Source organism: Lonchura striata, chromosome 2 (genome assembly GCF_050655825.1).
Source record: "Lonchura striata isolate lonStrDom1 chromosome 2, ASM5065582v1, whole genome shotgun sequence".
NCBI lineage: Eukaryota > Metazoa > Chordata > Aves > Passeriformes > Estrildidae > Lonchura > Lonchura striata.
The window spans coordinates 142374389-142386843 of NC_140704.1; the positions used below are offsets into that span (position 1 = coordinate 142374389).

The following is a 12455-nucleotide window of genomic DNA, read 5'->3' on the forward strand; positions in this document are numbered from 1 at the left end:
CACCCTCGGCAATGGACAGAGACTGAATAAACTGATCATTCAAACTAGAATGGTAATCCTTGTTACACATATTCTTTTCATCTTATGAAGTTTGGAAGGCTTCAGTTGTGTTTGTGATTGATTAATACATTTCTACTCTTCCTTGTTTATTTTACTGACACTAATGCCGTTTAATATCATTGTAAAATGGATATCGCCATTTTTCCTCACATATAAATGTTTGCTTTAATTGAATAAGACATTAACTTTTCTTTTATTAAGGAGTCTTTTGCTTTTCTCTCAGTAAGGAGCCTTTTGCAAAGCTGTTGTTTTTAGACATCCTCCACAGCTCTGCACAGTTCACTACTGCTAAGCATATGATGAGTTCTGTCAACAGCAATCTGTTCTGTCAATAAAAGATCAAAAATAAAACACAAGCCAAACTTTGTATAAACCTCCTTCCAGTAGTGAAGTCGACATGAAAAGGTTCCGAATGAGTTCCTCTGGACTAGTCCAAAGAGCAGCACCACCATCTCCTGAGCAGTGCCAAGGCTTTAAGGGCCCTGCAGCTGAAGGGCAGGGGCATGAGAAAGTTGAACTTGGGATCATATCTGACACCTGAGCAAATCAAACCTCCACCATAAGTGGAACGTTCAGATTACAAAATTTAAAGCATCATTCCAACTGCAGACAAAGCTTTCCAGAAGAATTCATGGAAAAGTAAATATAATGACAGAAGGCATGGGTTTTAGAGCAGCATGCTGGTTTTGCTTAAAAATCAACAAGCTCTGGGCAAAATCTGAAGAAAATTAAAAGGCAGTATAAAATTCAAGGGGATAAATGCACAGGCATGGAAAATCATGAGGGACGTATCTCTCACCCCAGGGCTGTCAATCCCGATGAGAAGCCGTTCTACAGACAGCAATTCAATTCCTCTTGCTGCACACACTGCACAGATTTTGACTGGGATATTATTTGCACCACCAGCTCCTAACGACATCTCAACAGAGCATTCAGAGTCCTTTGGCTGCCAAGTGAGAACCATTAAATAGTGCTTGCTTCTTAAAGATGCCTCAGATTGTCACCTGTGATTTGTCATATCAGAGATTTGTCAGAAGGCAAAAAACTGAGCAATACAGACCAACAAGATGAATGCATGGGCACAGAAATTTGCAAAGTATAAGAGCACAAACACAAAGATGCCAAATGTTCTTTACAAGTGTTATTGGTTGCCAATGCCAATCCCATTGAGCATCCTTGCTAGCACCAAAAAGGACATCTGCAACCTCACTCAGATCTTCTCTACTCTGCCCCTCTATGCACATTTCCATCTGCACAAACACTACCCATCCTTATGTGGCAGTTCCTTATACCCACACTGGTCAGCTCTGCATACATGTCCAGACGTCAACAGGACACACAGGAATAGAAATTATGCCTCCTAAATGTTTTAAGTATATGGGAGAGTATCATGGGAGCAGAAAAGAAAAGAGAACATGATAACCTGGGGAAAAGTGGGGGAGCACCCTGTGCTTCCTCCATGTGGGCAGTCAGCAGCAGAATGCTTTACAGCTTAGATGGAGTCTGGTCCAACTTTGAGAATACCAAACAGAGAATCGAAACAGTGCATCATATCATGATGTCAAGGCAAGGTCACATCAAGTATGTTCAGATAACAGAAACGCTCTCCCATTTAGTTTAATTTTCCTTAAATATTAATGTTAAGGACTAGATTCTGACGACAGCTGTGGCAGTTAACTGTATTTTTTTTTGTTTGTTTGTTTTTTTAGTTAAACCCATAGATGCTCCAAAGTTTAGCACATTTTCCTATGGCCTGTCCTGAGCATAACTGGGGTGCTGCTCCAACCAGACACATTTCAGCTGTTAGAAATCTGTTCCACCTTGCTTTGAGCTGAGTGGGAGCATGTACCATCCATTGCTGTGACTACCTCAAACGACCAGAGCATGGAATTTCTGCCCCTTTATGCAATACCAAGCTGCATCCACCCCACCCTTCACCAGCAAAGCCTTTTTGCCTACACAGAACAAGGGTACTGGAAAAGAGGCACCTGTAAGTGGCAGCCATGGCACTGGGACCTGAGCTAGTGTTGTATTTAAGGGAGACAGTGTTTCATATCCATGCTGGCTACAATTATCAGTACAATTAAACATTTCACAAGTAGCAGTGGAACAGAGACAGTAAATCTCACAGCAAAATCTCACCAGCAATACTGGTGAAGATCCTAAGTATTAAACAACTAGAAGAAATGCTGTTCTTCTCCAGCATCAAAACTAAGATAATTGTCACCTTTTTTCTCCCTTCAGATGTCACTTTTGAAAGACTTGCACATCTAGCTCGGACAGCCTGTAATATTCACACCAATTAGAGATGGATACCATAGTAACACTTTCTCTTATAAGGATTACAGTTCTGCAGAAATAAAAAATAAATTACAAGCCAATTATCACAACACAAACCTGCAGGGTTGGGAGCCTGACAGGAGATGACAACTTTATGCAGACTGTGTGTGTAACTAGTAACCACAGGGTAGGTTTTCCCTTGTGTGCACATTTGTCTTCTGTGTGCATGTGTTACCTGTGGAGACGGAACCATGGGGCAGAGGCCATGCCTGCCTCTGCAATGGCTTGCTGACCAAAAAGAAGTTCTAACTTCTTTATACGCATTTCTCAAAGACACTATGTCACACTAGTATATGTCACTACATATTCACTAGTATACAAAAAAGCCTTTCACAGACAAGAAAGCAGAAGAAACAGGTAGTGCTACGATGATCAGGAATAGAAAGGACGTATCTTGTGGTGAATGAGCTGCCAGGTCACTTACATTAAAGAACAAAGAACAGGGAAAGAACAAGTAAAAGCAAAGCTATAGAAATACATAGATAGTGGGGAAAGTCCACACCGAATCCAGTATGAAGATGCAGCCCCAGCCCTATTAATCTCCAATCTCCACAATGTCGATTCTCTTTAATTGATCAACACCTTCAAGTGACTCCACCTCTCTTGCCTCCCAGAGAAGCTTCCTCTTGATTATTTCCACCATGACAGAAGACCAAAGTGTCATTCAGCACAAAACAGTTAAATCATCTCCAAAATCTGCTTACACCTCACCTACTTTTGTAGCTCATTTCCCTTTCTGACACAGGTCTATGCCTTCAGAAGCTACAAATCTCTTCTGAAGTCTTCCTTATTTCTTAATGGACTTTAATTGACATTTAGCACATTTTCAATATGGCTAAAAAAAAAATCCACTGAGCTTGTTAAACTTTAGCGCAGATTACTGCTTCCTTCTTTCTCCATTTACATCCTCAACCCTAAAGAAGTAATTCAAAACACACAGGTTGTTTTTAACCTGTTCCAAGTATTTGTTTTGCTAACTTTACCCCTCCTAGTATGTATAATGTTACTGCTGCTTCTTTCCATACACATACAGAATCAGTCTTCTATTCCCTGTTATCCAGAAGATCGTTTTTTCTCTCTCAAATGTCTCATCTTAGCCTAATTATCTGCTCCTACTTCTGTTCCCTGGTGGTTATTTTGGTGCTACAGAAAACTAGAAAAATTAACACAGTTTGAATATTTTTGTATAGGAAATGAAACTCAATTATGTGGCACTGTAGCAGGATACTTCAGTGTTCTTTGATTTCAGAGGAGTTCACTGTATGAAAGCTAAGAGAAAGAAAAGGTGCCAAAGGTTTCCAAAGTAAAATATCAGCCTGGCAATTTGACAGATATGTGAGGGCTGAACAAAATTTGCATGCATATCTACATAAATACTGCAATCACTATAGTTTAGACTGGAAAAGAATAAGTACTTAGTCTAAACCCCAGGTTTCACACACTTCTGACTTTCCAAAATATTCACCTTAGAGGATAAAATATTCCATGCTAGGTCCATATTTAGAGGATATTATTTTAGAAGACCAAACCACACTTCTTCAGCCATTTTAAGCTCTTGGTATTCATATAATAATACGCAAGACCTCAAGAAGAAAAAAAGACAAAATCCTGACAGCAACACATGTAAGTTGCCATGTACTAAATATCTAACTTTCTTGTTAAAAAGATAAGTAGACCAAGTTCAGGAATAAAGACTCATCCACATGACAAACCTCCAGCAGATGCTGCTCTTTTACACCACACTGGCTGCTCCGGCTACTTTCTGGACTTTCTGTCATGAACAATTCAATAGCATTACTGGATTGTACAGAATTGCTTAGGTTGAAAAAGACCTTTGAGATCTCCAAGACCAACCATTAACTGGTTTTCATTCCAGCTTTTTGTTCCAGATTCTGATTTCAATCCAGCTGGTGGCAGCTAGAGGAAATGGGAACAAGACTAAATATGGTGGTGACCAGTCCCCATGTCCCACTGGTTTTGTATGTTCTGAATGTGAAGTCTAAGAAACATTTGTTATACAGAAGGACCATTGCACCAGACTGTCCAAAAAGATTAAAATAAAAATGAGCAACTGCCCCAAGTGCCTACAACATTGGAGTTGTAACTTCTCAACCAAAACTGGGAAATCTTAAATTTCTTCTCTAAGTCAGTTATACCGAACATTTGTAATATTTGTTTTTATTTCTGACTCCAAGTTAAATAAAACCTGTATTATTTGCTATGACTAAACATGAATAACTGCCAAACATTTATAAAACATGAGTGACCACAGAAAATTCCAGTTCAATTTGGCCAACAAGTAAGAAAATACTAAAATATCAGTAAAATGGGCCTTTATTTTTCTATTAGAAGAGAATTCTACATAAACCAAGCTGACTCTGTTTTACAAGACTTTCCTCCCAATATAATAAAGTTTCAAGATGATCATGAACATTGTAAAGTTGTAAATCACTCTTCTTGTTGAAGGCTTCAGCAAGGTTTCTTCAGTTGTTGTAATCTTGGAGCGCTTGAGCCATGAAAAGCTTGCCCAGGTTCTGTGCATTGAACTCCTTAATATTCTGGCAATAGGTATTAATTTGACCTGTCAAAAGGAAAGAGTAAACCCTTGTCAGTTTTGAAATTCAGAAAGACACCCCAGAACACAGTTTTTCAAAAGCAAAATGTGTGTAAATCATTGAGGATTTATAGAAAAGCCACTAACTCTGCTCATCTATTCAACACTTAGGAATTTTACATTTTCAGGATGCCCAAATATATTTGGAAAGAAGAAGAAACTAAATTAGTAGAACAGGTAAATTCGTATGCTCAAAACCCCCTTAATTTTCCAGCAATACTACATATGATTTCTGAAAATACATATGACAATAAAAAGAATAAGCAACTCTTGCTGCTGAACTGAAAGCTCAATCACATTAATTCTACAATTTAGCTGCTTCTAAAAATTCTACAAGACTAAATTTCAGTTCTGTTCTTATGCATATGCTTTCTCTATTAAAATATTTGAAAGAAGTATTTTTCAGCAGCACAATGAACATTGTGCCATTCCTCTCGGACATTCTGCTAGCCTTTTTTCCTACCTAACATTTAACTTTATTTCAAAAATCATCAGGGTATGAAGATTTGTCAGCGCTTGACAAATCAAATGTGCCCATCAAAACATTATACTCTTACAGCTACAAGTTATTTCCCTTGTTAGCTACAAATAGCAAAACCTGAAGCCAGTTTAATCAAAATTAAGTCTGTTTAGAAGGCAAATAAACTCTCAATTTAATGCTCTATTCGAAAAGTTTTTCAATGCCTCAGAGACAAATAGCTAAGTTTTATTCTTTATCCACAAACTTTACTTCATCAAAGTTGAAGTGGATGCTTTCAATTCTTCCCCTGACTATGATAAACGAACAAAGAAAGAAAGTGCTTTGGCTGTCTTTTCCTTTAAGTATAATAGTTTTCAATTCCTTCTCTCATAAGGGGTGATTCATCCGAAGCTTTCACTTTCATAAAACACACGTCTACACATATACACTCTTCAGTTGCATTTATAAGCCCTGCTAGAGCTGAATATTTAAATACTTTAATGCTGTTAGGATTCAGTAACTGCTACAAACTATAAAAACAATAGGGTTTTCTAAAAGCTTCTGTAAGGAGTGATAAATCAAGAATATTCTTTCTTCTAAACACAATATTATCACTGTGAAACTATTAAATATTAAAATAATAATCTCTTGGTCACATCAAAATTCAGGTAATTCAAATCCACTTTTTCTTTAACGTCAAAGCACTCTTTGATGTACAGTACACTACCAGGATTTTGAATTTTCTCTCAGTAGAAAACAAGGTGGTAGCTATCTGGACCAAAAAGCCTGATACAATTAAACAATTTGCTTTCTCATGACATTTTCCAGACTTATTTTACTTAGCAGGGAACCAAGGTTGCCTGCTCTCTGTTGACACTGTGAGGTCCCAGGTATTTTTACCCTTTCAGGAAGCACAAGACAGGCACTGACAGTGGCTATGCCTGCAGCCCACCAGTGAACTGAAGGAACTGGGAGGTGATAGCTCTATCTATGCTTTGTTCCCAGTTATATTTTTTCTCTCCTGGCAGTGCAAGAATATGGGGATAGTTTCCCTAAATCTCTGGCCATAAAAAACAAGTAAATATCTCCATTCTACTTGAAATTAAAAGCAAAACCTTCTCAGTTGCTGCAACAACCCGTTCAAACCTAGAAATATCAATAACCTGGGACTGCTCTGAATCAGAAGCTCAAGCCCAAAGAACTTATTCCTGAGTCTTATCTGTACAGATCCTGGATTTCTGGAGCTGAAGGAGGAGCTGGGGCATGAGTGAAGGGGTCAGCTACACCCATCCATGCAGAAAGTCTTCCCTGTAGAGCATTTCTCTTATTTAAAATCTCAAATTTACAATATCAAGGATAGGATCTGCAATGCTACCAAGCCAAAACATCACCACATAATGGCAAAGGTAATGAAAACTTAAAATGCTTTCATAGAATACAAATGCACTTTTCCCCAAACAGATATTCTTATGTTAAAAGGTAATTTGAAAGCACTGCTAAACATTACCTGCAATAAGGAGTGACTCCATTCTTGGAGGTGGTTGTGGTGGTTTGAAAAGCTTATTGATGTCCTCCTCAGGAAGAGGGGGCTCTCCTCGGCTTTGACGCTGTATATTTTCTTGCTGACGTCTCTGCTGATACTGAAAATAAAACAACAGCATCAAAATGCAGCAGGATTTACAAAGCTGTAAAACAAAATTTATTTTCAGATGTTTTCAACAAACCAGCAAGGGTGTTTTAAAAATTACATTATTTAATGCAATTCAGGTTACTACAAACAATAAAATGCAATTCACAATTTACTGTGAATTCACTGGCAACAAGGCATTTCCCACCCCACACACTGGCACCTTAAAAAGGTGAGATAATGGAGATTCATATAGTACTGAGGTAGTGGGGTTAGCTTCTAAAATTTTTCAGAGATAAACACTGTATCTGATGGAAAGAATACAGCATGGTTGAGAAAGGCCTCTACTGCCTCATGCAATAGAGAAAAGCAAGGGTGGAATATGTAGGTATGAGAATCCACCATCTCAGATAGTTGCACAAATCAAAAACTCTCCATTTTATGCAAGTTAAAGGTCAAAACAATATTAATGTTAAAGGGGAAGAGAACTTGATTAAATAAGGTATTTTAAGCCAAAAAATATTAACTCCAAACTGAGAACAAAGTGGTGGCTGAAACCAAGCACAATAGTTCATTTCTCCAGTAATATGCTAGAACAGCAGCTTGTAAAAGTTTTTCTGATATATATATATCTATAAGGAAAAAATTATTTTCTGTACTTCTCTTTGCCACAGAGATTACTCAAACTTTATAAAAATTAAGACAAACGTTTCTGCAGCTATCAGATAAACATTTGTTCTTGCAAAGCTCATAAATTCAGGAACTATGTGAGATTTCATACTGTATGTGGCAGTGAGGCTTTAGTTACAAAGTTTTTCCTCAAAGTCACACATTCAACATAACAAAAAAGTATTTAAGGAGACGAAGAGTACAGAGTGTTTTCTCTTGCTTACTTAAATGTATTTGTGATCCATTGAGTTTGAAAACAGTTCTTACTTGGTGGCACAATCAAATGAAGTAATTTTTTTTCCAGTAGTAGTGACAAATACATGTTTTTGGACAATGTTAAAAATAAAATCTTAAATGCCCATATTTGTATGTGAATTGCATGCAGTTTCTTCTTTCTTTGCATTACCCCATTCACTTCTCAGCAGTCTGCCTATTATTCTTTATTGAAATGGCTTGCTCTTAATCACAATTGCTCCATTTTAGAAATGAAGTTACGACCACTAAATATGCTGCAATGAGCCACTACTAAAGCAGCTATAGTTAGTAAAGAAATTAAGTGAGACACCATGGAACGTACTTTGCTCTGCTTTTCAAAACAAATAGATCCCCTTGTTGTTAACAAAAACCTTTGAAGCAGATGTCATCTTTCTATTCAAATTAGGCAATAAGGGAAAAAAAAATCTGAAGATACCATGCATGAAGCTTCCATGTCCTTGGGAATTCCATGGCCACTGATCATGTGCTGCTTCCCTAAAATATTCCCTGTTCAAGCTACACTTTACTTATGTGAAAAATTGTAGCTTTGATTTTAAAACAGTCAGTGATTAAGTCTTTTTAATAATCATTTTGTGTGGCAATAAATGCAACCTTTTATCTTAAAAGTGATCTGCCATTCTCAGTTGGCCAATATTGAATCTTGTCATATCTCTGTGTGCCAGATAAAAGAGCTCAAATTTATTCTTCATGCAGGAATCTCTTGAGTAAGCAAGTAACTTGTTAACTTATCACATTATGTGAATTCTGTTCATCAAAATCTTCTCTCCAGAGTTTCAAATAATTCTCATAGTGCTTTTTTCCCATTTATCACCATCCTCCTACAGTCAGAGCATTGTTATATCTGTGCAGAAAGAGCAAAGAAAGTAATACTGTCTTCAAACACCAGAATAGTTAAGGTTGGAAGGGGCCTCTGGAGGTCACCTTGTCCAACCCTTCTGCTCAAGCAGGGTCACCTAGTGCTGCTCTTCATACTCAAGATTCTGTAATCAATGGACTTTAATTCTAATTCGCTAATGCTCTGGATTTTAAAGAGGCCCTTTGGCACCAGGAATTGAAAGTCAGCATCACCCAATCAGCATCACTATTCATTGATACTAAACATAACTCAAATGTCCTTTTCAATCAGAGAACAGTCCAGCTTCTTCACAGTCCACTGGACTGTGTCTCTTTATTTCTAGATGCATGACCACATGTGATGGTACTAAGACACAGTTTGGTTTGAAGCAAAACTTGTAGTTTCATGCCTTTCATTTACTGAATGTATAATTCCTGTGTCCATGGTATATTTGTAAATTATTTTGGTTTATCCTAAATCACTAATAAACATGTAAAATAGCAAAGAAAGCTAAATCCATACCATATACCACTAGAAGTGAATTCATTTGGTAACTGCTGAATGAACAACCCGTTTTATAAATCTTCTTGTACTGTGTTTGTGTGGCAAGATTTTAGTAGCAGGGGGACTACAGGGGTGGATTTTGTGAAAAGCTGCCAGAAGCTGCCCACATGTCCAAAATGGCCAACAGCATCTGGCTTTGAGATGGACCCACCACTGGCCAAGGCCAAGGCCAAGAGTGACAGTACCTCTGGGATAAAACATTTCAGTGGGGGCGCGGTGCCGGGGGGAAGGGAAATATGCCAGCTAAGAGAAAGGAATGAGAGTATGTGAGAGAAACACCCTGCAGACACCAAGGTCAGTGAGGAAGGAGATTCCTCTGCAGCCTGTGGTACACAACATGGTGAAGCAGCTGTGCCCTTGCAGCCCATGGAGCAGGGGAGGAATGTGAGGGGACCTATCTCTGAGGAGGAAGGAGCAGCAGAGATGTTATGATGAACTGAGGAGGAAGGAGAGAATGTTGGGACTGAAGTTCAACCCAAAAAGTAGGGATGGGTGAAGGGAAGGTGTTTTAAGATTTGGGGTTCATTTCTCATCATCCTACTGTTTTGATTGGTAATAAATTAAATTAATTACCTGTTTTGCCTGAGATAGTAATTGATGAGTGATCTCTCTCTGCCCTTAGATCAACCCAAGAGACTTCCACATTTTTTCTCCCATGCCCAGCTGAGGAGAGGAGTGATAAATTTGCTTTCTGGCTCATTTGGCACCCACCACACTGCTTAACAGGTGTATTTTTGAAAGATCTTGCTTAGATCCCAATTCATCTGTCTTGGGTAACACAACCTATACTGTATTTTGTGTGAAAAAAATGCTCTCATTTAGGTTTCTCCATGCTACTAACCTGATGTTTCTGCTGCTGCTGCTTGCTTACGTTCCTCAGATAGGTATTGTATTTAACAATGTCTTGGCTCATCTCATCCACTCTGTCCATCAGCAGCTGCAGACTCTTCCCAAGATGATTACTGAAATAGGAAAAAACATTCATGAAAGATTGAATTTATTACTAAAAAAAAAAAAAAATTAAAATTAAAAATTCATTCTGTCTCTTGACCAGTATTTCTGCACAAATGGCACCATTTGCAAAATTTTAAGTTCCTGACTATCTTTGCTCATATATTTATTTGATGATACTTTACAGGGCATGTCCTTCTCTAGTATCTTTGCCTCACTGCATATACCAAGTTTAAGTGTTTCAGTCTTTCCAGGAACCTCCCACTAATGAAAAAACAATGCCTTGCATGAATTTACAGTTATTAGAGATGCAGGTCATACATCTAAAATAAAAAATCTGATGCTTTTGTGACATGCAACCCAAGCAACATTCCAGATGTGCTCAAAGTATTTGGTTTCAAATTACTTTTTAAAATTCACTACCTGAAGTTGGCGTTGCACAAATTTTTAATTATCCCTCTGTTAAATATTATTCTGAGTAAGAACAGTTAAGTATTCTTCAGAACTCCACCTCGTTAACCATGCCTTTAAGTTCAGCAGACGTGGTTTGATCCTAGCTGTTGAGAGGGAGTCTGTGTCCTGTCCAGCCAGCTCCACATTCCATACCATAGGCAACATGGAAGCTGCAGCAGGCTGGGTGTGTCCAGTTCCAGTTATGCGATCTACTGCCTTGGCCAGACAAATGCAGTCTGTGAAACAACTTTTATTGTTACCATTTTTAGCAATGGATTCAGTATTTTACAGGAATGTTCAACTTAAGGTATACCTTCCAAATCAAAGTTTTGGAAGTTTTTAGTTTGGTGCCCATGGAGACATCCTCCTAAATCGTGTTTACAGGGTAGAGCAGTAAAAGGACACTTTCTGCTCTCTAGTGATCCCTTTGATCAGAAGCTGTTTTTCTGGCTCTGTTGTCCTACTTGGCTGAAGACTAACAACTCAAAAGCTAAATTCCATCTTTCTCTTCCTCAACTGAAATCTACCAATAATCATGAGTTTCTTTCCAATTTAAAATCTGGTGCACTTCAATGTCAGAATCACACTCTTCAATCACTGTTTCACCATGTTATCTGAGATTCTCTCTTCTTTCATAATGCTTTCCTACCATCCTACAGTCTATGGACTGAAGAAGCTCTAACTGGAAGACATAGGCACAAAGTCAAAAGAGAACCACACATGCAATACTGTGCACATCCCTCTCTAAGTGTAAATTATTTCCAGAATCCATAGAACTCATAGCTGGAAACAGAAGCTGATCATGCACTTAGGAATACCTGCAGAGACTAGAGCTGGAGACACCCTTATCTCTGAGAGCAAGGACAGCTGTTTCACTCACTGAGTTGCTCACTGAACAAAGGTCTGCATCAGGAACTTCAGACCACAATTTATTTACAAGCCAGAGTGTAAAATTGCACTTGCATACAGAGGCAGATGGTGTGGCGGATTTCAGCTCCACAACAGCAAGAAAGGCGCCACTATAATAATTATTTTTAAACTTCTTGGGTTGTTTTTTTTTGGTTGAACATTTCAAGCACATGATATTTAGAACTGTGGAATATTGCCATGGCCAGGAGCGTGCATGTTTTCAGTTTTTTATAGAGTTTATATTGTATGGAGTTACTGTTAGAACTGGATATTATCAGAAAGGCCTGTATAGGTACACACTAATACCCTTGTAAGGTATGTGCAAAACAGAAATACATAATTATTTTACAGATAGTGTCTACATGAAATATAGTGGTTACAAAGAATGATTTTATGTGAATCTCTTTGGGACCAGCTTAGAACAACAGAGTACAGAAACAGAGAGTTATTGTCAGAAGTTGCAGTAACACAGTGTTTGCTCTCATTGCCAGGGCAACAAAAACCAGATAACTTAAACAGATGTGAACTGAGACACGAAGTGATAAGTACGCTGCAAATACAGGACCAGCTTTTCCCTCAGTTCTCATGTGGCTGATAGCCTTTTTTGCTCCATCTCTTAAAAAACAAGAAAGACAAATAGGAAGCAGTTTTTAAAAATGTATATGTACGATCTCTAAGCAAGTTTTATTCAACTAAA

The 12455-nt window shown here is 38.0% G+C and overlaps 1 protein-coding gene across 3 annotated transcripts in view; it reads right to left on the reverse strand.

Annotated features, from left to right (window-relative positions):
• Positions 1–4718: 4718 nt before the first annotated feature.
• Positions 4719–12455, reverse strand: part of EIF3H (eukaryotic translation initiation factor 3 subunit H) — an 87833-nt gene continuing 80096 nt past the window's right edge. For all 3 annotated transcript variants that reach the window (XM_085572466.1, XM_021546491.4, XM_085572467.1), the window contains 3 exons: positions 10287–10407; positions 6982–7114; positions 4719–4981 (listed from right to left, as the gene is read on the reverse strand). In XM_085572466.1, coding sequence (XP_085428592.1) covers positions 4884–4981; positions 6982–7114; positions 10287–10407 — 352 coding nt within the window. In that variant the 3' untranslated portion in view covers positions 4719–4883. The remainder of the gene's footprint in view (positions 4982–6981; positions 7115–10286; positions 10408–12455) is intronic.